Below are 26,164 nucleotides of genomic sequence, written 5' to 3'. Positions count from 1 at the left end.
TGTATCTAAAACATACAAAGTTAATTCATAAAATCTCCTCTTTCTCTTCAGACATGGGCCCAGCTGGTGTTTAACTCTTGTGGCTGCTTCAGCTTGTGCTGGCCGAGGTCAGTCTCTTGGCTCAGGACAGACAAGTTTAATACACACTAGCAACACCCTTTGCCATTTTTGACGCACCACTGGAAAGCTCACACTCCAGAGACTGACAGGGGCTGCTGGCAAAATGCCTTTTTCTAGTCAATTTGCATGTGCAGTTGTGGGTTTCACACATAATAATTTGGGAGTGCGTAAATTTTTAAAGCATCATTCCAGACAATATTTGAAAACATGGCTTTACTTGATTATTAGTGGTCAGTACGCTACTGCCTTCAAGTTAACTACCAGCTTTTTAGGAAAATACTTCTTGGATAATCTAGCAAACACTTTTTATCAAGGAAGCCATTTTTTAAAAATATATAAAAGTGTTGTCTGACCAACTTAGTAAGAAAATGGAACAGGAAAAAATCACAGTTTCAAAGCATTTATTATTCACTGGCACATATTTAAAATAGTTAAAATGTATTTAAAATAGTTAAAAATGTATTTTGCTGGCAAGTTAGAAAAATAATGAGAAGACAGCAGAAAGTTTTCCAGCCTGCCCTAGAAAACAAATTAGCCAGCACAGCATCTGAAGTTCCCATTGCTTATTTTAAATACCAAACTATATCAGCATTCTCTTCTTAAAAAGAAATGGAGTGGTGCAGCATGTTGATTTGCATGGTGCATGGTGAGTGACTGTACTAAGTGGAGGGGCTTCTACCACATGCACAGGAAAGCAAAAAAAATTGAAGAAGCAGTCAGTTAGCACAGAGGTACAGGGAACCATATGCTGATTTTTTTTTCTTTACAGTTCAGCTGTCTAAATTTTCCGAGAAACAGCAACAAAACCATATCTAAGAAGTATTTGTCTAATGCACATATGTTTTTAACTGAGGATGAAAGAGGAAAATTAATACGTCAATTTTTATTTTTTATTCCAAAAATTATAAAAGAGAACACACCTTTGATGAGCCCCTTTTCTTGCAATGTTTTCAAGGAGGGTCTTCGAGAGATAAACTTCTTTAATCTGCTCTTAACTCGGTTTCTGTCATTTGAGTCAGAAGCACTGTAGTTCAATCTGAAAACTAAAAGAAAACAAAATAAAAAGCTTCAGTGAAATTTTATTTTATTTTTTAAGTAGTAATAGTTTGCTCAAATATTCTTGGAAAACAATGGCCCAAAACACCCTAATAAAGTCATGCAGTAGGTCAGGAGTGTAGCTGGTTGGATAGTACAGAGCATCTGATTAATACTTTTGTGAATAAACGTGATGAGTTCACTCTGCTGGTTAGTCACAAAGTTGTATTATTTATTGCCTATAAGTATTTGGATGGCTACCAGTTTACTCATGAAACGTTCTGGAATCCCACAAGTTTCACATGGATGATTTTTCAACTAAAAGTCCAGACTCGAAGTGCGCTATGCACTATTAGCTATATACTGCTCGCTATGAAAGAGGATGGATGGTTACACCACTAGTGAAGGACTGAGTTCTCTTGCCAAGATGGATTAAGCGTTATATATATATTTAATGCAGTTATAGAAAACATGGCTGCATGCCATGAAATGTGTGCAAGATGCATTAATTTATGGAAAGAAAAGTATTCCCGTCCTAATGATTATATTTTATTATATTTAGGCATTTACCAAACTGAGAAACATTTTGAGCTCAATTTATTCCTGCTCTGTGTCAAAAAAGACATAGAACCCAGCTGCAGAAAATCCCCTAGAGGAAATTTCAAAGGCATAAATTTAACTTCTTCTGTGCTGAGGTGCTTACAGGGCACCATCACAGCTAAGAAAATAGGCTGTGTTAGTAGCAAGGAGAAACTCAAGGCTGGATGCTCCAGAGGAAACTGAGACGCCATATGCTTCCCTGAAGAAGCAGATTTTTAGATTTGCGACAAACCACCTGAGCCTCAGCACCCTTGAGTAGCTAACCTAGTCCTGGGCTCTCTTGCCCCAGTGCCAAGCAGGACAACGGGGTAGCCAGAGCTGTACGGCTTCCCTTGGCAAGGACCTCCATGCGAGAGAGGGGAGAATAGCTTCCCATTTTCTCTTGAAAATTAATTAATTAAAAATCCACCAAAGCTGAGTATTCTCCACAAGCTGATCTTGCGAGTGTTGATCCATTGTCTCTTCTGTTGAACTTCCAAGTAGTGTCCTTGATAATGCAGCTGCAGAGATACTCCTCCATCTCCCCTACCCAGAATGAATATCTCCTATAATGCAGTGATCTTTGTGTAGAGGATCCAGGGGAAGAGATTTTCAAAAAGCAAATTATGATCAAAATTATTGGGCTATTTTATAGCACGAAGTTTTGCATAAGGTATAAACAGAGTCAGAATGTTTAAAGGTGCACAATTATAAAACAATGGCAAGCTAAAATAACTGGTTAAGCAACAGTAACAGCCCTGGAATATTGTGGTTTACATTACAAATCTGATTTTAACAGCCAAACTTATAAAATGGTTTACGCTTTGCTGTTGTCAAGGGAGAAAAACTTGCCAAATTGTTCATTTTAAGTAAATAGAACATAGCCAATTAAGGAAAGCAATATTTAAACACATGCTTATGATGATCAGAGCATAGTTTGCTTCTGATTTCACTACTGATTTTAACAGAAGAGTGCTCCATTTTCCCACAGCACTAAAATGACCCCACACATACTTGCACAAACTAGTAATCACACAGGACAAATAAAAGGACAGTTTACTGGAAAATACACAGCTTGGTACAATAATCCATCACTTATGAAAAATAGAATTCACATTTTTTAATGGTAGCATTCTTGGAGTGATATATCATAGAATATAAAGATTAGCATTCAATTGATGGCTGGTGCTTTTTTAACATTATAGTTGAGGACTTTTTGTTCAAAATTGAGCAATCCTTGGCAGGGACAAGCTAAAATTCCAAGTCACTTGGCTGTGCTATAAAAAGAACAACAAATGGATGTTTCTAATTCTGCATCTTAATGGTACTTTGAAACAGTGAAGTGAATTGTATTTAGTTTTGGGACTCTCTTGTTGCTTTGGGTCATTCTGTCCATATCAATTCACATGTAGGTTTGCTTTTTCCTGACTTCCAGTGTGAAGCTTCCCAGTTCCAAATGATGCAGGACTGAAAATATCTCTTAACTCAGTTAAGAGGCCTGCCACATTTCCCATTCTGCAGGACTCTGAAAAACTTTATGCCCACTTGAACTACATTCTTAGCTCTAATTATACGCCAAATTTGTTAAGATATTTTAACTGAAGTAAACATGATCACACTGTGAATGGTAGGGTGGAGGAATCTATGATTTGATAGCAGGGTAAAGATCCTCCTGCTTAGAAAGATGAATTAACCCAGATGGAAGTTTTATACCTAAAACAGGAATCATGGTGTTAAAAACATGTCTAGATATAGGAATAATTATTGTCATGGATGCTTTTGTATGTTATATGTTGTATTGTATAGCACATAGCTAAAAACAGCAGCAAAGCTAATTCTGATGATTTTCTTATTCTATTAAACATGTGAGTCACCAGAGGGAAACTCCAAACCTCCCAGAAATTCAAGGGTTTAGATAGCATGTTCCAAAACCAAGCTTAGCCAGAAATATTCATGTTGAGATCTCATTTACAAATAGCCTTTTTCTTGCCAAACCATTCTTCTCGCGATATCCCCACATTAAAATGACTTTGCTATTATATTTAGAAATAAAAAGAGCACCAAATGTTACTTCCAAGAGACAAAAACATATTCTGTTATAAAACTGAAAAAAACATGATAAATATATATGTATATATATATACAAATATATATATATATATATATATATATATATATAGTAGTACCTTCCTTTAAAATTTTCAAGTTCTGTATTTGGCCATGAGTCTTCCCTGAAAGTGAGCTGGCAAACTTCAGACAACATAAAAAAAGTGTAAAGCAGTTCCACACAGAAGAAAGACAGGACACTTAAGGACCTAAGTACAAAATGATAGGAAATAAATCTACTGCTTGTTCTCAAATCCCCTGGCATAAACTACATAGGTGTGCCATTTGATTGATTGTACTGAATGAACTCGATATATCCTCAATTCTGAAGCTATTCACTTTGACAGAGCCACATAAGTGCCTCAAAATCAACATAGAACAGAAGCATAATTCCTGTCCCTTTACACAGACTCTTCACTTAAGTATTTTTTTATATCTTACTAATAACTTTTGAGACAGAAAAAGAAAACACGTTCTTGCTGGGCCAGGGCATTTTTACAGTACATGTAGGTAGGAACCCAACTGCAAGTTCAATATTATGCTAACTCTCCTGTTGGAAATAGGTACAGGACACTTCAACCCACCAGCAAAAAACATAATATGAGCATAGGCTGGCTTTCACATTTGGCTGGGAATTAGCTAGGACCCTTCAGATGTAAAACAAACAAATAAACAAACAAACCATTTCTGATTTCTTTGGTCACTTTATTAAGTGTTTATTTATTCCAGAGGTATTAATAGACAAATGAAAACAAAAAGCAAGTTATTTTCCTCAGGCAATTTGCTATCTGCTATAATATTCCATATTTTATGGTATATTAAATCACAACAGCTTATCACATTTGTGAAGTGACCTACAGAACAGGTACAAAAAGAAAATAGTATAAATAGAGCATTAGGCAATAAAAGAAATAATGTATTTGTGCCTCTTGGTGTTAAATACCATCGTAAGAAAACTGGCTGAATTAGGAAGGATAACTAGAGGCTAAATTCTCTGGAAAAAGAAAAAAAAAAAAAGGAAAAAAAAAAAAAAAAGCACACCTAAATCAAGATAATAACTAACCTGTCTTTTGGGGAGCCCTATATAAATCCCCTGAATACTTATTCAACAGCAAAAAAATCCTAAAAATATATGCAGCTTTTATACAAGAACACAGGAGGAAGGAAGGAATTAATGCATTGCCCTATGCCTCACACCATTCTGCAAAAATAGCACCATCAGAGTCAATGAAAGTTTTGTGATGTACAGACAAAATGTGAGCCTGATTTGAATGCACTACATTGTCTGTATGATGCAGAGATAATAAAAATATTAAAGTATTTGCAAGGTGAAGTTGTGAAAGCCTTTCTCTATGATTTTGGCATGGGCACGACTAAAAGAACCAGGCGAGACTATAACCCTTTCAGGGCAAGGATCAAAATTTTTAAAGAGATTACTTTCTGTGAATTTAGTAGAGAAAATAAAACACAAATCATGTACCTAGACAATATATTTCTAGCAGACTGTTTTTCCTGGGTGTGACATTCTAGGCAGAAAGTAAAATGTTTTAATATGTCCTAAACAGCAACATATTTCGTTGGCAAGGCTTCCTAACTCCATGTAACATGATCTCACACTCCTTCCAACGACTTTTATTTCACTCTTAATTTACAAAACATTTATACTAAATCCCGAGGGTTTACCTATGATTAATTCCTGCCAGGTACAGTATATCTGAACACTTCTAACATGTGTTGAAAGCATTGGTTTTTGAAGAACTATCCATTAATGACTTTCTGAACTGTGACAATGGATATTGACAGTGCTTGTCAGACTAAAGCACTATTGATTGTCTCACATCATGTGTATAGCAAAACCAATTTCTCTCAAGTACCTCTTCCTAACTGAAATACATTATTATGGTGTCTGTCTGTTTATTATAACACCCAAAATTATTGTATGTAATTCATTTGGAAAGGACTCGTACAGATTGAAGAGCAGCAGTGGGAGTGGGTAAGGCATTAAGAAATTCAAATAGCTTCACATTAGTTTCTTCTCTTCCACTAGTCTTGTTCTCCAGATAAAAACAGAACAACTAGTCTGGACTGAGCACAGTTTTTTTTTTTTTTTTTTTTTTTTTAACACTCTTGAGGACTTCAAAGCCTCAGGAAGTTCTTAGAAATAGAGATGACTTGTACCATAACAACACCCATGGTTACAATTTAATAACTCTTTTTACAAGGCATAATAAAAGGGACAAGCTTGATCATTCAAAATCCAGAATACACTGATCAAAAACCTAGATGCAACTATCTTAAAACACAAGAAAAGATCCATGGGTTTAGCTGTGATCTCACATATCTTGAACTAATGATTTTTAAAACATTTTACAGACTTATGTCCAGAGTCCTCATCAGCATCTTGCAGGACTGAATCAAAGCTGAGATGGCTGGATGGAGGTAGAAGTAAATAGGTCTCTTCAGTTTTGGATAATGAAAGTGCCAGTCTAACAGGAGTAACATCACATGTGAAAAAAAATAATAAATAAAATAAAATAAAATAATAAAATAAAATAAAAATAAAATACTTAATTCATTAATTAATTTCAAGGAATAGGAATGTTTAATTGCTAAGAATGTCTCATCCTTCCCAAGAAATACACAAGTAACATGCAGAGGCGTATGACTATGCCTACATTCCAGGAGACATTGTAACTTAAAAACATATAATGACTCATGACTTTAACTTTTATTGGACTTCATTGGAACTCAGAATTCAACGTCATTTTCATATTTTCTTGGCCTGCAGCTGAGGTAAAACTACTTGTAGTCCTTTAGGGGATGAGCAGCATGCATTATCATCTGTATAAGTGGTCAGTGTTTCAGCCAGCACCAAAGTTTTGATGCTGATAAAACCAAGTCACTGCCTCCTTCCTTTTCTTTGTGATCTTCTGAGATGGAGTCGATAAAGGCTGTTCACTAGGGATAATGAATTCACTACACCTACTTTATTGAGCTAAAGACTTTTGTCAGTCATCCTATTTTATTCCTTTGGGAAGTTCCCGGGCAGGTCTCACGAGTTATCCCCACACTATAATTATTGTATCTTTTTTGCAAAAGAGCAAAATGAGAGACAAAAGCATAGTTTGCTTGGAGGCATTACACAAATGACTGGTGGGGAAAATACAGAAATCAGGCGTTACCCCCAATCCCTATGTTTATGATAAGCTTTCAAATTACAGGTTTTGTGACTACAGAGCTTAGACTTGAGAACTGCAGCATCAGATGACAGACTGGGTATCATTGGCCAGGAGATGTTAGGAAGATTTTGTTTTCATGGGCACCAAAGGACCTGGGGTAATTCAAGTTTATGGTCTTAAAACAGATATTTGCCACAGCAACTATATCTGCATTTGCAAATGTTTATGAAGCATGCTCAGAAATAAACAATAGGAAAAGGAAAACAGTGATTATATAGTGCAAATAATTTTGCTGTAATATGACAGCTGAACAACTTAAGTGCTCAGTATTGTCATTACACTTTGTGAAATTTGTGTGCATTAGCAGTAAAGATTCAATAAAATGACTGTATAACTCATATTTTGCATCATGCGCTGATGCATATAAACTTTTAAAAAATTTTGTCTCTCACTAATAATAAATGGAAATAAATGAATAGTGTGTATAAAAATATCATTGCACACTTACATGGTGAAACAAAATGGCACTCCCCCTGCAGATTTTCTTAATGGCATTTGTACCTAAATATTTAGAAAAGTAAGGTAATATGTCTGAGTATGTCTTGGATTTTTAAAGGAAGATCATACCAGACTAACTTGATATCATTCTTTAATAAATTTTTTTTTGTTGTTGTTTTTTGTTTTAATAAAAGGGAAATGCAATAGGCCAAATCTATCTGAACTCCAGTTGTACATCTGATATGATGACAAATGGGAAACTATCAGTTAAACTAGAGAAGATGGAGAGAACTGAAACAGTAACTGTGAAGTGACTAAATAAGGTATTAAAATGAGCTTTGTTGAAAGAAGACCTACTGTATCAAAAGAAAGTTACCAGTGCAAGCCCTTAAATATTCTTGGAACCGATCTTTGTGTTTTCATTAATGACTTCAACATAAAAAGTGGGAGCATTCAAAAGTACTTGTTGGTGACTCACAGCTGGGAAGCATCATCAGCTCAGACACAAATCAGGACATGATACAAAATTTTAGTGACTTTGAGACTGGAAGCTGGAGAAACTGATTAGACCTAATACTACCAAATGCACTGTCACAGAGGGATTAATACAAAATATTTCTGCTACAAACTGAAAACTCGGCGGTTGGAAACATGAAAGTAAGTGAGATACCTGGGTGGATTAATTGGTCATAAGTTCACTGAGCTATTTATGAAAAGCAAGCATAAATAAAGCCAGGGGGAGAGGAGAAAGTACAAACTTGCTGCTCGAGGCATTGATGAACCTCTACATGGGTGCAACCTCAGAGACTGATGCGCACAAGCTGAATTCAAGGCAGACAAGGTGTAGGCAATGCTGTGGGAACCACCAGGAGAAGAGGCTGCTTAGCTCCTGGAAGTGGACAGGGATCTTGGCAAGCTTGGCCAGCTAGAAAACGACTGAGAAAGGCTGTGATTGTTCTCTCCAAATATGTTCGTGGGGGTAGGAAAAGGAGCAGGAGATGAGAACAGGACAGCAGGGAGGGAGAAGAGCTGTTTAAACTGAAGAACAATGTTGGCACAAGAATAAATGAGTATGAACTGGCCATAATATGAATTTCTAAAACACCCTTTCAAAGAAGCCATGGTAGCAAATAAAACTAAAAGAATTTAAGATGAAGTTTAATAAATTTATGAAAGAGGACACAGAACGTGGCACCTTGTGATAGGAGGGACTAGACTAGATCACCCAGGACATGCCAATCCTTTCTTTTCACATTTTTTTTTTTAGTATTGTCACAATATTAGAAATGCTATTATCCGCACTTACTTGAATATAAAAACCACAACACCAGAAATCAATGAGTTTGCTTTATTCATACAGTATGACCAGTTTATGTTCATCTAATGTAAAACATGTGGGACTTGGATGAAAGATGCTGCAACACACAAAATCAGGCTGCTGGGACTCTAGGAAGAGAGAGTACAGCATGCGTGGGGAGGGGAAAACGCTCTCGATGAGCCTGTACCAGGGATTAGGACTAGACACAGTCAGTTTGCACAGGGAGCACAGTTTGGTAGGAGCACAGACCACTATGGACATGTCTGGTCTTGAGCCTCCTTTGGTAGCCACTTTCTGTATCTCTTCAGGTAAAGAGTTATCTGGCCACAGAAAAATATGGGCAAAGGTCAGAAGGGCAAGGGAGAAGCCTTTTGTATTTGGTGTACTTCTTACCTTTCTCAGGAAAGGGAATTTGCTAATTTCCTAGGGAAATATTCAGTAACTCAGGTGGTTATACATATAGGACTTGAATAGCAGCCCTGCACTTCACTACCTGATTTCCAGGGTTTTCAGCCATAGAATCTCATCCAACTCATATAAAATGCAATAGTTTCAGAGAAAAAGAAAAAAAAAAAGTAGTATTTGGTAGTATTTGATTTGTTTGATTTAATGACTATTGAAGTCGACATACATGCTATCAAAATATTATTTAAACAGACTTCCTAAAAGAAAACAAACATGCAATTAAAGGTTGAGGAAGATAGAGCAAGGAACTAGAGATTATTTCCAGATCAAGTTGAACCAGTAATTTACAACAACCAATGCATTTTCAACTTTTTTTTTTTTTTTTTTGAATACAAAGTTCTGTTTGTTTTCTTCTCTTGTGGAATACATCAGTAACTTTCAAGTCTTTAAGCTTACCTCCCGACTGAGTTAGTACAAATAAAAAAAATAAAAAATTAAACAAACACTTTTCAACCTTTTGCACATAATGTGAATAGTCATAATTTGCATTAAATTGCTCAGACAAAAGGACAAGTATGTTACAGAGTTCCTTTCTTTACAAGGAGCACCAGAGAGACTGTTATGACAAAAGAAAACCCTTCTGAGTGGCTGGGTACTGCCAGACATGTGTGCACTTTTAACTTCAAAACCTACATATAATTCTGCCTTATGCTTTGGAAAACAAACTAATTATCTGTAGAGAACAAGGGAGACTTGGCATTGCTGTATTTATACCACCCTTGTTAAGATTTGTACAGATGATTCATATATTTAAATTTAGAAATGAACTTGGATACCTTGTTGTATCTTTTTTTTTTTTTTCAGATCTGATCTTACAGGATCTTTCCAGAAAGAGATACCAAAGAATTTCCATTTTATTGAGACTCTTATCAATTTTATTTCATACTTCTACATTTTAAAGAATAAATATTTTTAAATTTAATTGTATTCCCACTGAACTCAGCCTTTAATTATATTCATAACCATATATTTTTGATCCACGATGAACTTCTATTGCTTCTCACGCAATAAAGGATAGAGATAACTTACAGTGTATAGGGTATGAAAACCAACATGTTAAAATTGTTTATTTCCAATGAAGGTGGGAGCAACAGTCATTTCTACATTTGCTGTTTCAAACCTCAAGTTCCAGTATACTTTTTTTCTTCTAATAAAGCAAGTTTAGTATTTTCCATTGACTGTAGATGTGATATTTTATGAAGGAGAAAGGCACACATATTATCTTTAAAGTAATCAAAGAATATCTAGTCAAGGATCTGAAATCCATTTGCTGTACTCTGTTTATACATGCACTCTACTTTATCAAATTATCTCTACCTCAATTAAATCATTAGAGTAAGTATAGCAGAACAAAGGATCAACCACGAGCTCATTTTTTAAAACAGAAGAATTCAATGAATATAAGAATCTTTTTTATTTCTTACCTTAAGTGAAAGTACTGGTAGGAATCTCCTACATCTATATGAACATAAATGTAAAGCTCGGACAGAGTGAACTTCACTGCCATTAACTTCATTTTATGTATCCAGATGTATTATTTCTATGTATTAAAACACAACTGATTTTCAAAATTTTCAGCAGCTACAGCTCCTTGCTTTGGCTTACAGGCTAGTGTCAGAGCTGCACAGGGAGGTGATGGGAAAGATCCTCCATTAGAGGAGCTTTATGATCTGCATAAAAACAAAGGCATGTGTGACTGGGAGCCCAGAAATGAAAATCTCCTACACTGCTCCTGCAATGGGTTTGCTACAGCAGGTAGCTGGGACCCCATGTCTGCCTGACCCTTGTGTAGGTGATCAGAGAAGAGAACTACAGAGATGCTGCAGGGCATCCAGTGACATTTAGTACTTCATCCAGTCTTCAGAACAGCTGCACTGGAACATTTGTCTGGGCAGGCACATGATTGCTATATATCACAATCTTTTCCTGAAATAAAATCAGGCCAGTCATCACAACAACTTTGAGACACTTCGATCAACTACATGTGGGGTTTGCATGGGTGCACTGACCCTTGCTTTGACCAGCCACGGTTAAAACTCAGACAAAATGTTGAAAAGATACACTAAAAGACTGTTTTAGCTTTAAAATTAATGTTCCAGCTGACAAACTGCACAGGGACTTAACCTACTTTAGAACATATTTAATAGCATAATTTAGTCTCTAAAAAGAAAAGCAAAATAACTAATGATGGACAAATTTAGAGGTCGAATCTAGTTCAGATAAACATTCAAAAGTTCAGATGTTTAACCAAACCTTATCTTGTCCATGAAAAGCCTCAACCAAAGAGCTCTATCAAATGTAAGTAAAGTACAGAAGATTGTGGAAACTTCTCCTTACAGAAGGAAAATGCTATTATCAGGAACCAGCACCTTATAGTGGCACTCACGTGGTAAGCAGTTAAGCATCAAAGCAAAAGCAAAACATTTTCAGAAAACTGTTTCATGGAAATAGTAATATTTGGATGAAATCCAACACAGAGAAAAGAAAATAATATTAAGGGAAAAGATAATACAAATGCAATTAGACTATCAACTAATAAAACTTAATCTGTGCTTGATAGATGAAACCTTCCAAGCTTAGAATGAATAAGGAAACTGGAGATCAGAGGACTCTGCCTTTTGAAGTCTTGCTGTCCAGATCCTGTGGACCATTATCTAGCTGAATTTTTTAAAGGCATTATGAATATTCTGTCATGGAATAAGAAAACTTTATTACTGTAATGACCTGTAACTTGAGCAGCAAAGATGAATTCCAAGTACACAACTGTTTGAAAAAGGTAAATTCTGCTAACTTAGTTTTCTGGACTAATACTTGCCAAATAAAAGAACATGTTCAAATGTTTCTTGTTTTCAAAGAAAATTTTCACTTGCTAGCCATTAATAACATAAAGTATCACTCTAATGGACCCTCTCCATCCTCACATTCACCAGTTTCAAATGGATTTTTAAAAAAATTTATTAGCTGAGAGGAGACCATTGCTGTGTCTTGCCTGGCACTGTTTCTCATGCAGCACACCATGTCTACTACAGTATCCCAAAGGAAAGTAAAATTTTGACAAATAACACAGCCAACCAATGGTGCTTTGGTATCCTTTCATTTTCTTTCCCTTCCCTCATGTCATCACTTTGACTCCTCTTTACTTAAGCCTGTCCTTCACCTTTTTATGTCTCTCTACCCCAAGCCACTTTGGCAGTTTAACAGACAAATTTACTTTTCTCATTATTGAACCCCAAATTCAAACTATCAGATGCCTAAAATATGAAATCTAGCAGGAAGATTTTTTTAAGCAAAACTAAAATTCTCAGTTCAGAAATGACTAATGTGTAACTTACATTGTTATAACAATAAATGAAGTATCCCTCTGTGCAATTGTCCCTTAATTCCAGTACTACCCTTGATCATCATTCTCAATGATCTTCACATACCACTGTAAAACAACTAAATATTACAGTATTTTTATTTTTTTCCATTATTTTTTAGTGCTGTCTTCTGATTTTCATTCAGATACATGTGAACTGAAATACCTTCATATGAAGAGAGAAAGCAGAAGCATTATAGCAACTTAAAATCATCATAGTTAATTTTACATGGACAAGAAAGACAAATATACATATATTTCCACACACAAAAAAATACACAAAACATATTTTTGAAGGAGCAAAACTTCTTAAGTTGTTGGAAACCATCACAATGAGACAGATTTTGATTTAAATAAATGTATCCACAGCCCAGTTAAAAGACTGTCAAAGAGTGACCTCTCGGGTGAATCCTATACTACTTAATTTTGAGCCAACTTTCTGGCCCTTCCAGATAGCTTTTCCCGAGACAAAACCTGACTGATGTTCAGCAGCCAGTTTCCTCCAGAGACCCCTCCCAGAAGGTATTATGGACAAGGCAGTACCACAGTTGTTTCCCTCTGCCCTATTCTGCCCTTTACCACCTGTCCCAGAAGACATTTTACCACCAAGTGCGATATTAAACATCTGCATATCAAACTCAACATTTTAAAAGCACCAGGCTGGTTGGATGCATATAATCATTAGTTTATATCAGACACACACGTTACAGACATCAGGCATCACCAGGCATCACAGGGCGACCAGAGAAGATGTGAGGGAAAGCTTTATCTGATAAGGACACATCCAATCTGTCCTAGAAGAAGCTAGTATGGAGAGATGTGGATGCAAGTCGCATGTCCCTGTGCTCTGAATGAAGCAGTTTATTAGAGACACCCAACAAGCTAAAGGTTAACTGACTCTGAGCTACATTTTTCTATATCAAAGTCTACTAAATGGCAAATTATCAGATCTTCATCTGCCTGCTTTTCTTTTCTGCCTTCCAAACATCTGGCCACCCTCCCTTAGGCTCTGGGTCTTCATTCTTCAGCAAAAGTGATTATAAAACATGCAATCAATGTGCAGTTATAACACATATGACTTATAAAGCTTTACACACACAGACATACTCTCTCTAGCAGAGAAACTATTTTTATGTTCTGGACAAGGTGTCTTCTAGAAGTTCATGATGATGTTCATGTCTTGTGTTCTAGGTGTTTACTTTTTATCTCAAAAAAAAAAAAGTGGCCATGAAACAGGCAAAAGCAATCTTGAGATGTATCAGGAGAGCCATTTTCATACAAAAGAGAGAATTCTATTTCACATGGCTGTGAGATGACCTCATCTTGAACACCCATATGCAAGATATATGAATTGATACAGGGGCAGATTCAGAAAAGGGCTGTTGGAGATCATGAAAAAGAGGCAGCACCCTTTCATAGGAAAGATAACCACAAATCTTGGCTGGCTCAGTTAACAAAACAAACAGTAGAAAGACTATGACTGCTGTCTGTAACTCTATTTGGGATGGTGAACTTGAGAAGGAACAGAACTGCTGAAAATAAAGAGCTAGTTAAATGCTGACATGAGAACACGATCCTACCATAAGTCCTTTTAGGATAAAAATTAGAAGAATGTTTTCAGCTTGAAAACACTGAAATTTTGGAACATCCTTCCAGCATGAGCAGAGGGGCAAAAGCATTACTACTGAATTTCATTAATTATGAAAGGAATCAAATGAAGTAGTTGTTTTCAAGAACAGGGGAATTGATTCAATGCTACAAAAAGTCTGTCTGAGGCAGATAATGCCATGTTACACTTTTCAATAATAGTAACGCAAGTGAATTCCTCTCGGGTGAATCCTGGGCACTCTTAAGACAATGGCCAATGGAATTAATTAAATGGAGCCAAATATTCTTGGTGGTGAGGGGAGCTGCTCATATGTCATAGTGTTCTCTTCACTGCCAATATTTAAAGCCAACTAGTTGGAGCCTTTTACTTAATTGAGAAACAATATCGCATTTAACCCTTTGTCTTTCAGTGGTACAATTGCAGCAGCTCTGTGTCATGGGACAAGCAGACTTTGCTGCAGAACTGCATGTGCCTACAGCTTCTTACAAACTGGTCTTGTGCGCCTACGCAGGAGCTTGCCCTTAATTAGGAAGCTCTCTCATCCCTTACATAAGGATATATATCACACCTACTGGTACAGCAAATGGGCTCTTTTATTATACGGACCTGTGGAAGATTCTCTGGTTAAAAAGTAGCACTGGTTATAAAGAAATCCTCCTTTTAAAGTGGAAAGGATTAGAAAAATATTTAATACCAGTGGAAGCTTTAAGCTCTCCAAGTACACACACCTCTAGTGTGCTTGTCCTCAACCTGTTTGTCTGGCACGTCAGCAGGCAGCTGGTGGAACAAATAGGATATCCTACCAAGCACATTCATTGCTAAAGCTTTAATACACTCAATCCAGGAGACAATAACGTGGTTCCATCCATTACATTCATGTTTAAATATTTGGGATTAGAGGTCATAAATTAAATGAAATACATCCTCCAACCTGTAAGGTACAAACATTGAAATGATTTCTCCATTGGGAAAAAGGTGAGTCTGGGCAGTAAGTAATCCTATCTAGAGCCTGATTTATGGTCTTTCTAATTGAGCTTAATTTAGACTTTTATAACCTAAAAACCTCCTTATTCTGTCACATTCCTCCCAAAGTACCATGAGGATTGCATCTGGATTAGTTATAAATAGCAGTGAAACCTCAGAATACAATGTAGTCTGACAGTCATTTTTCTGGCTACAAACTTGCAAGCAGGATAGTCATTTCAATAATTCCTATGAGAGGTATCAGCATTAGGCTCAGGGGAGTGAACAAAGCTGTGCTGACTCTTCTTTCCCAAGGAACAAAGCTCAACAGTCCCTCTTGCTTGCTGTCTCCAAAGAAAGTGGTCTAAAATATTTCCTATTACAGTGTAAATGCCTGCATCTATTTAGCTGTATCCAGATATCAGGCTACATTCTCTTCCTGTGGAGGTGAAATACAGAGATGTAAAATAATGGAGATATTCTTGATGACACAGGTGATGGTGTGTCCAGCTGATGTAACTGTATATGTATTGTATGTTGTCTCAAACAAAATTCATGGTATGTAGCACAACATACACCTAACTACTTAACAATGTGAACACTTAGTAAGGAACTAGGAGACAGCACCAAACCAATGCGATTTTGGGCAGTTGGGCTTAAAAATGGTAAGAGCCAGCGTGAACATTTTCACTCACATATCACAGGAGCTGACCCTAACAGCAGAACATGGAAGAGGCCAAACTGTTCAACTCCCAATGCCTAAAATGCTGATGTGCTGATCATGATTTCCTTGTGATTGCTTTTTCTGAAGCAATTGTCTGTTTGAATCAACCCCTACACATTTTTCCAAAATGCAGCTTTCTTAAACAGTGAGTCAGTGTGTGTAGTTCAGCAGGAAGAAACTTAGAGTAATCATGATTCTCCAGTCTCTAAATGCCCCCATATCAAATTTATCTTGAGTGCACACGTAGGAGTCTGTTTTGTTAAGAAAAAAAATATGGTGCCACTCTCTTCTTTGGCAACAAGAAGAAATATGGATTTGCAACCCATTTTTTTGTTGTTGTTGTTTAAACTTAAGTCCTTCAGTAGTGTTTTGAACAAACCTAAAGAGATTTTAAGACAGACATTTAGTATTATAACATTCCCACGGGTGGTATGTATGATCGTCTTTACTAAAGCTCCTTTCAGTCCCAGTTGAATAAATATGCATTTTATTTCACTAATCTTGAAACAACAGGAATAAAGTTTACTCAGGTCTTTTATACCTCAGAGAACAAAACAAATACTACAAATCTTTAGAGAGAAAGGATATACAAAAGGGCTTGAGGTGAATGTTTCAAAGCAAATACTCTTTAAATGATGTGCAAATTATTTCAGCACTTGAACATGATTTATGAAAGGGGATTAGTCCACTGAAACAAGAACCCAGTTTAAACTGTTGGGTTTCAAAGTCAAAGATGAGAAGTGTTTGCTGGAAATGGCAGAAGAAACCAGATAGTAATCTATAGTGAGGATTTCTGATTGATTCTCTTTAACTAAATCTTCCATTAGCTATCACTGTCATACATACCTAACCGTAGTGGACAGTATAAAACACCTTCTTTTATGATGTGTTTCTCCATAAAAATGAAGTATGCAATAGCGATAATTAAGTAATAATGAGGTAATTAATAACTCAGTGACTAGCTCTCTATTTACTAGTATGCCCCATAAATGAGCATGAGGAATATGAAACAATTAAAGATTATCCAAGCTCAAACAGATAACTTTTACAGAGTTGTGTGTCAGTGAGCAGACCAATGAGTTACAGGTCACATCTATAATAATACATTATATTATATTGTAATATTCCCACATACTCTTCATGTAATGGGTAGGAGCTACTCTTAAGTACTATAAAAATGATCACTTTTATGTAATTGTAAAGATTAATAAGTGAGCTAACTTCTCATGGTTCTATAATGACCCTGCTGTTCTAGTAGGTAAAGGAAAATTTAATGATCCTGCTCAGATATGATTAATATCTAACTTTTTCCTGACTAAAAATCTGGACTTGGTTCAATAAAAATGAATTAAGTGAACATGCACTGATTTCCCTGCCAAACGTTTATATGGAACTTGGTTATGCCCAATTTGAAAATATGCTTTTTCAACCCAAATAGTAAACTCTGGAAGGATTTTGGAAAGTGAAGTAGAAATAAAACAAAGAATTAAGGAAACATTATAATATAATTGATGGAAAAAGGATATTCAAATTCAGGAAAAGTCCACATTTTTATCAGAACTTGTCATAGTCAGTTGTTATTTTGGGTGTGACATAATCTCCTTTTATAGTGACACAATTAGTTTCTGAATTTGGCATGTTTTGCTTCCAAAATCACAATATTATTACTTCTTTGTTGCTGAATCAGTATTTTCCTAAGCTTTAAGAAAACAGAATACCTGTAATAAATGTTGCAGAGAAATCTGAGACAAAAAATAAGGAAAAAATAGCATAGTCCCTCTAGTCCAAATGAATGCTCCTGCCCTCCATAAACACTGAGTTGCATTCTCTTTTTGTGTGCTTGTTCAGTATCTGAAGCTGACTGCAGTCCTGTTGATACAATAAAAATAAATGCCAAATATACAAGCTGTAGAGTGACAAAATTAACATTGCAGTAGAAAGCTGCATATTTGCATATAGCTTGACTTTTCCTTTGTATTTTAATTGTTGGCAATAATGCAGCACTAAGATACATTACTATTTTATATTTCTTGGTTTTATTAAAAATAATAAAATTGACCTATACATAATGCTACCATCGTAAACTAAGAAGAATCCCTAAATAGCATCCATTTAGCTTTGAAACTCACATCTAACTAAAATAAATGGGCTGTAATGAGGAAAGAAGCAAGCACCACACCAAGCCAGAAAGGGTTAAAGCTTTAGAGACTTCTCCCACTCTTTCCTCAAGTCCACTGAAAAACCAAAATGGTTTTCTGTCGTTCCTTTTTGCTGTTGTTTTTTTTTTTTTTTTTTTTTTTTTATTATTATTTTTCCCCGTCACATTGTACAGTCTTAATTATCTAACAAACTACATTCAGAGATGATTCTGGATATGTTAGCAGTTACTTAAGAATATTTACATGCCATGCTTCAAGTTTCAAAATTCAGCCCTCTGAAGCAAAGAAAACTAAATGAAACAAAAGCAACTTTTGGCAATTTTAGAGCACACATAGCCCTTGGTTAAAAGCTAGGCATGGGGTTCATTACTTAACCAAAAGATTTTATAGAGCAAAAAATTGCAAAAAAAAGTGGACTACAAAAACGCACCTCTGAATGCAAATCAAAACTATGAACCAGAAGATATTATAATATATATATATATTTATATTTATATATATTTAATTAAAAAGAAGCTGGGAGGCATACCCACACATTCCCCTGTGGTCATTCCATAGGGAAGCTTGTGAGCTAGCAGCACAGAGTGATGCCTTCCCCTTTGGGACTAAAAAGGCCCATGACTCCTGGTTGAAAGTGCAAGAGGAATTTAGGTAAGCAAAATATCATTATTTGAGTTGGCCAGTGGCCAGGGTGGCTAACACCCCGATCCTAACGAAGAGGGGAAAGGAATCCCAAGCCTGCTGTTTAATATGCATGACATGTCGGCTTTGCTGTCAACTTTTCCTTCCACCCCCTGCTTTGTCTGCTTTTTCCACCTGTTGCAACTTGTCCTCATCCAGGCTGAGAGCTTGCTGGGGCAGGAATTGTCTTACTTTGGTGTCGCATTGTGTCCGGCACAATGACACCCCGATCCCCAACTACTCTTACTGAGGCTCTAAAGACATCATGAATAACAATAACATCGTGCAGCTCATAAAGACTTTCCTTTTTACTGATATATATATACATATAATAGCATGTATACATATATTTTAAATCTTGACACTGTAATTGTGGCTCTCTAAGCTAGAATTCAAATATGGAGGAGGTTTTTCCAGGATCCGTCGCACTGCTGCATTACTAACCACCGGATTTTCAGTAAAGTGTTCTTGAAGATAAGAAAAATATGCGAGTAGAAACAATAAAAATAATGCAATTCAATCTTATCAATTCAGGCAGTTCCAGCTTTTATGTGGCAAACAAGGAGATCAAATTGCATTTATCTAATATCACAGATTTTTTAAATGTCTAAAATATTTAATTATTTTGCTTTGGCAACCTAAAGCTGAGGAACAGATTACTGTTCCCACTACATAAGGAAATAACTGACAACAATTAGTATTTATTCTTGTTGCTTTTGTAATAAAAATAGAATTCCATCACTTTCAAGGAAACCTAAAATATTAATAAGAATGTGATGAACTGAGTAAATGTGACGCCATAAGGAAATGATGAAGAACAGGTTGGAAATATAGTGCTTTGGGAATGTATTGCATTATCAAGCTTGTGATTGTGCATTTTGACAAGAGCAGCCCTCAGATTGATACGGTAGCCAAAGGGCACTCTTCCTACTGCACAGCCGTTTGTTTCCGTCTGGAAAAGGGGGAGGAGAGGAGAATTGATCCCCTCCGACAATCGATAGTGACTCAAGCCCCGGCTCTTCCACAAGAGGTCACTCCTGAGTGACAAAATTCCCAGAGAATGGCCAAAATGCAAACCAGAAAGAAACCATGGACAGAAAAAGCAGCACCGAGCATAAGAGAGAGCATAGTGTTGGTTTTGCCACCTACACTATGACTCTTCTGGCAGCTCCTGCAGTCCATACACAAAGGAAGGTCTTCTGTTTTTTGGATACCTGCACAGCTTCTGGGACACTTGTGATGCACATATACTCTCTACCTACCACAGGCCGTTACAGAGCCTCTATTCTCATTCTAACCCCACTGCCCCATTTTCGTGTGATAAAATTAATATGGCAGGCTGGTCACCAGCAGACCCTATTATAATTGGTACTAATTACTATATTTATTTTTTTTTGGCAACCTAAGGAGAAAAAAAAAAAAAAAAAAAAGGATAATGAAATCACTTGGAAATTATGAAGTCTACCACCAGTTTTTAAAAAATTTCTTCACATGGAAAGGAGCAGTGGAACAAGACAGGTTTCTTGCACCAAATGTATGGTGGAGATTGCTAGGTGAAAAGAGTGTTTTTCCTGACTAGGCACTATCTTCATAAATTAAATGAGTGAAATAGTTGTCATTGTAAAATAAAGAGCAATCTCCTTCCATGCCTTTGAAAGTGGGATCACACTTTTAGATATTTTGGTAACATTTCCCAAGGCCATCCTTGGTTACTTCTTAGCCCAAGAAAATTTCAATTAAAACATGAATTGAATCCACACTGGATGAGAAGCCACTGAAAAGCTGCATGACCAAGAAGACAGACATTGTGTGAACTTTGGAAATTGAGTCTGGCAGTTTAAGCCCAATTTTCAATGAAATCAGTGTCTACAACTCAAAAAGCATAACTGAGAACTACCATTTGTCCTCACAGTTTAAGCAGAAGCAATTAGGATTAAACATTAAAAAAATAAAAAATCCTACTACCTGGTCTCTAGGAGCTGTCTCCCCAATTTTAAATTAAAGAATAAATCATTGGAATGCTTTAAGTAGAATATACCTGTCCTCTATATACTTGTGCTGCTAAAAAAGACCAACAGCACAGCAGTATCTAGTCTAAAACTGGACATCTTTTGCAGCCCTTAAATGCAGAGTAGGAAAATACAAATGAGTGAGCTGTCTGAATATTTCATTAAAGATTACTGGCGGTGGTGGTGGCCTGCTAACACACATCACTTGCTTGTCTTTCGTGCTAAACTGGAGGAGTTTTAAGCCATCTTTTAAAAATCTCCTTTGTCTGGATTCAACATTGGCAGCAGTCAATAATATAAGAGCACTATAAAATTATAAAATCGTTAAACTTTACAAGAACTTTATAAACACACTTGCAGATATTGCACATATCTTCTCTGTGCTCTGCAGTCAAACTGGACAATGAAACGACCACCTGTTAACTGCTAACAATGTGTCATTACCAGTTCTCATGCCTTTTTAAAGCAATTTTGGCTCTAGCTGCCGATAATTCTGGCTACGATACTTGTGTGAACATTAAGGGCACAGAAAGCCAAAGGCAGAAAACTGACAATACAGTTTGTGCTTAGACTACTAATAAGTAAGTGAATAATATGATTTTTCTAATTCCACATAATTACTTGATCTCGAGGGGCCAAAAAAGTTCTGAATACATATTTCAGAACGATCCAAGCTACAGTGTTTAGATACAAGCTTCGATTCACTGAGATTTCACAGCAGATAATTTCACATTTTTTAATAGTTTAAATAGCCTTGAACAAAACAGAGGTTACTCATAATTCTCTAAGGTTTGAAAAGAAATGTAGAGTAAGTCTATGCCACTGCTCGTATTCACTTTTTCTGTTTTGTCTGACAAATTATCATTTAAAGATATGTGAGAAGTCAAAATAAATAAATAAAAATGCCCCAAGTGATAAGACAGTTTATGAGCATTTTGCTATTAGCTACATTGTGAGCAGAATCAGGCCCTCAAAACTTACCATGCTCTCAAGTCTTATTTTTTCTTCCTTTGAGAAATGCAATGTAATACACAGCAGAAAGATATTGGGACAATTTTTCACAAGCCACATTCAGGCTTCTTTATATTTTACAATAGAAAGAGAAACCTTAAAAAAAAAATAAAAATCTCCAAGATGACAGGGAAACAACAATAAAAAAGCTTTGGTCTGCAAAAAGAGACTAATGAATCTCTGTATTTGTGTGTGTATATGCATGTGTGCATATATTTATGATTATGTGTATAATTATCATTAAAAATAGCTATGTTTGGGTGTTCTGTATGCAACTCTTTTCCTAACATCTAAGACTTTGATCCTGCACTGAAATGTGTGCAGTCACATTCCTGCACAGACCTTCAGCACCTATAGGTATCTTGTACCAGCATGCGGGGCTAAAGCTGTCACGGTGCTTACATTAGCAGCAATATGTGACTCCTGCCAAACAAAGAAGAAAAACAAAGATCCAGGAGAGAGGGTGAAATTATCAAATGCTGAGTGAGTGATTTGGGATCACCACCAGCTCCTGCTGCCCACCGTACCGCAAACACCTCAAAACGAGCTGGAACAGGAAAGTCTCAGTGGACTGATGCCCCTACTAGTTTTAGATCACTTTCTTTTCTAATCATACCAACATAAATCAATCTCAATCCCTGAAATTTACTTTCCATAAAATTATAGATACATCCCTGATTGTTGGCGAGAGAGGATATGCCAGGTCTTTCAGCAATTCAGTGTATAAATATATAACAGACAAAATTACTCTAGCAATTTGAGGTATTTTACTAAAATGGAAACAAAGCAACTGCAATAGACCATTAGCATAGGACTCATGTTGCTTATTTTTTAAAATAAATGGCTTGAATAAATGTCTTTTCTCCTAAACAAATATATTTTGTTTAGGAGGGAATGTCACCCTTTAAAAGTATGGAGCTAGTAACTGTCTTTACTTAAATGCAAGTTATGTATATCAGCACAGAACACATTCAGCTTTACAATTCTCAGTGATCTTCCTTACATTCTGTATGTAATAAAAATTATCTTACCCTATAATGGCACAGTTATTTTAGAAAGGGGAAAAAAGAATAAAATCAGAAAGGAAAAAAATCTTACTTAAAGATTTTCTGTGCTCAGGCTTTGGTTCTTTGGATTCGGTGTCTAAGCTATTCAGTAATTCGATGCTGGAGGATCTTTTGAGTTTGAACTCCAAATTTCTCGATGTGCAACTCCGTTCTTTTGGCTGGGGAAAGAATATATATATGTCTGCTTTTAATAAAATTATTATTTGTAAGAATGAAGCAAGAGATTACAGAATGCCAGTACAGAATCAGAAACTAATAGACACAGCAAGTGATGCAGTGAGTATATAATTTAAGGGAAGTGTAATGCAAAATTTGTCATATGGCAGAGCTTTTATGCCCCTGACAGACTGATCTTAATTTCTGAGATAAATTCCTATTTAAGTAAGGAAAACAAAAGGCCTGCTTCTTTAGGCCTTAGAGACCAAAATGATTTCCACATTGTAGGCTATTTCCAAATTAGTGCAAAGAGGAAGGTTGTTTAAGTAGCCTTTTTGTTTTAGATATTCATGGTAAATGTTCTTTCAAACACAATTGTTTCAAACATCTGTACAGATCTAGGGTTGAACTCTGCTGGTATAAGCATGGGGAAGAACAGGGGACTTTGCTGCTGCTCTAATTCACTGGCATACGAAGTGACAATTAGGGACCATTAGCGGTCCCAATTTTAATCATGAGCAGAAGAAAACAAAAGAGGGAGACCCTATTTTGGCTGGTCACACACCTCTTCCCACGGCATGTGGCCAGGTGAGATTTGCAATCCCAATGGTGGGGAAAGCTACAAGGCTTTCTGCACCAATTCAAAGTTTTAAAACCAGAACAAATGGCATGGGTGAAGCTGTCGGTGAGTGCTGCTGGGTGAGTCCTGTCCTGTCCTGGGCACAGAGCAAGGATGATACCCTGGTACTCTTGCTCTGCTACATGCTGCTGTGGCTCACTCTGCACTCAAAGCTGCTGAAGCCATGAGTTCACCTCTTTGTGGAGCTGCACTAAAGAAATAATCAAGTCTATTAGATGCTTAGCTGAATAACACGCCAAAAAAAAGAGTGCTTTGAGTCTCCATGGAAAACTCCACCCCAAAATCTTCAGTGGGATATCAATATCCTCGCATACCCAATGAAATGCACAATATGAAGACATACATCATCAGATCAAACTTTCCTTGGCTGATTATAGCCTCAGGGTAATATAATGTTTGCAGTTCTTTAAGGAAACAGTAGCCCTGCTCAGGTTAACCCTTTCCACAAGATTGAGTCTGCCCTCACTGCCAATCCCATTTCAGCAAAATGTTTGAAAAATGCAAGAAATGAGGGTATTTTTCTCTCACCAGATTCTTCAGTGAACAAGGGAAGTCAGTACCCTCTAAAAAAATATGTTCTTGGAGCAGGCAGAGATAGAAGGGAGACATTTGGAATTTGTACTGAGAGTGGCAAAAAAAGAAAGAAAAAGCTACAGCTGAATCTGGTTTGGTAATTAAAAACTGTTTTAATAAAATGCAGCCCTGCTTACTTCTAGTAGAAAACCCCCAGCCTTCCTGGGAGAATAACAGCAATCAGTTACAAAGGAATATTATTTGCTAGTGTTATTCTTGTGAATAAGTAATACAAAAATTCATAAAAGGCTCAAATGTATTAATAGTTCTATTGAAGATTATATACTGTAGGCTGCATAAACAGAAAATGCAAAAATTCATTAGTTATTAAGTGCTTGTGTGCTTTTACAACCCTCAGCAAACCAACGTCCTTGTTATTTCAGAGAAATAAATGTAGCGTTGCATTTCAAGGCAAGAATCAAATGACATTTTAGTTCAACAACCTTGTTTATCTGACATTTTTGGGTAGATTTGCATACATATTTTTGTATCCTTCTGATAAAGGAATGTCTAGCTAGCTGCTAGCTGCTAGCTGCTGACTGCCTAAAACCTGCAGAGATGCCTAAGCAAATGAAGTTGAAATTGCTACATCTTAATTAATAAAGGTAACAGCCAAAACAAATACATACCAATCTGTCAATTGCATTTTTGATAGCGTGGAACCAATCCAATATGAGAAAGTCGATATCCGACTGGAGGAGGAACTCATTTCCTGACACTGTCGTGATCTGGGGGAGGGATGGGCAAAGACAGGTAAGTACAACACACAGGACAGATGATTTTCTGCAGTTTTTTCCACTACGCACCCGAATGCTTCCCTTTGTATTGATAATTATCTCCTGGAGTTACCGAGGAGTTTTGAACCTCTGTCTGAAAGCTGTTTAGGATATGTCACAACAAACGAGATATTGTCTCGGCAGTGCAACCACCAAACACAAATAGTGCAAAAATAACGATAACGTGACAAAAGTTGAGAAAAGCCAGGAAACTCAATACGATAGACGGTTCAAATGTAAATCAAAGCATTCTGGAAAGAAATGAATGCAATGTGAGAATTAATTCCTGTTATTTTCAGTTTGCATTTCTATTCTGGTATTATTATTTTATATCTGATTCCTCTATCCTTGAATTTACATGTTTATTATGTACCTGTGATCCCAGAGTCCACTTCCAAGTATTTTGGTGAAATTAATAGTCACTGTTTTTAACATAAAGAAAATTACCATCTAAGATGGCTGTAGCAAAGTAATTAGGAGCCCATTTATCAGGAAAAAAAAATCCCCAGTTTGTCTGAATAGAAGTTTATTTACATTTTTGACCCCCACACTGGGAATATTTATCAAAAGCATATTCATTCCCCTGATATCACTGTTTCCCTGCCTAACAATATTTGGTGGAAATATGCATGCATATTCTGCTGGTCTGAACTTCAGTAAACCACTGTGAAAATAATGATACATCACTTTCATTATTTTATTTTATTTTTTTTACTAAGTTTTCACCAAAGCAGATCTCCTATTTTACAAAGTGGGTTGAAAGGGCCATTTTACAGACAGCACAACTGAGGCATGAAGCTGCACTGTGGGTTATTCAGCAGTGCCCTGGCCCACGTGGCTGTGGATGTGGGGCAGAGCATCTCTGCCCACCTACAGATAAGCGACCGGAGTTACATCTCCCCCACATCCTGCAAGATGTAGGATCTCACCCTGCCCACTCTCCAAACCAGCTGGGCACCCATCAGCAATGAAGCCAGACATTTTTTTTTTTTTAAATATTGTTATTATTTTGTTATTAAGGGTTTCCTGTGCAAACCTAGGTAGCTTTCGGATCGCACGCTCAGGTTTCAGTGCTTTGGGACAAAGATTCAGTCCTCTCATTAATCTGCTCATCAGGGCACGCTATTTCTCAGCACCA

The 26,164-nt window shown here is 36.4% G+C and overlaps 1 protein-coding gene across 4 annotated transcripts in view; it reads right to left on the bottom strand.

Annotated features, from left to right (window-relative positions):
* The window catches only part of ARHGAP15 (Rho GTPase activating protein 15), a 332,136-nt gene that overhangs the window by 136,653 nt on the left and 169,319 nt on the right, over positions 1-26,164 (bottom strand). For all 4 annotated transcript variants that reach the window (XM_082763341.1, XM_082763342.1, XM_082763340.1 and 1 more), the window contains 3 exons: positions 24,880-24,978; positions 22,913-23,039; positions 1,041-1,163 (listed from right to left, as the gene is read on the bottom strand). In XM_082763341.1, coding sequence (XP_082619467.1) covers positions 1,041-1,163; positions 22,913-23,039; positions 24,880-24,978 — 349 coding nt within the window. The remainder of the gene's footprint in view (positions 1-1,040; positions 1,164-22,912; positions 23,040-24,879; positions 24,979-26,164) is intronic.

This window comes from Aythya marila (genome assembly GCF_965140915.1).
Source record: "Aythya marila genome assembly, chromosome: 6".
Lineage (NCBI taxonomy): Eukaryota > Metazoa > Chordata > Aves > Anseriformes > Anatidae > Aythya > Aythya marila.
The sequence above is the reverse complement of the archived record's forward strand: the minus strand, read 5'-3'. Positions and strand labels throughout refer to the sequence as shown.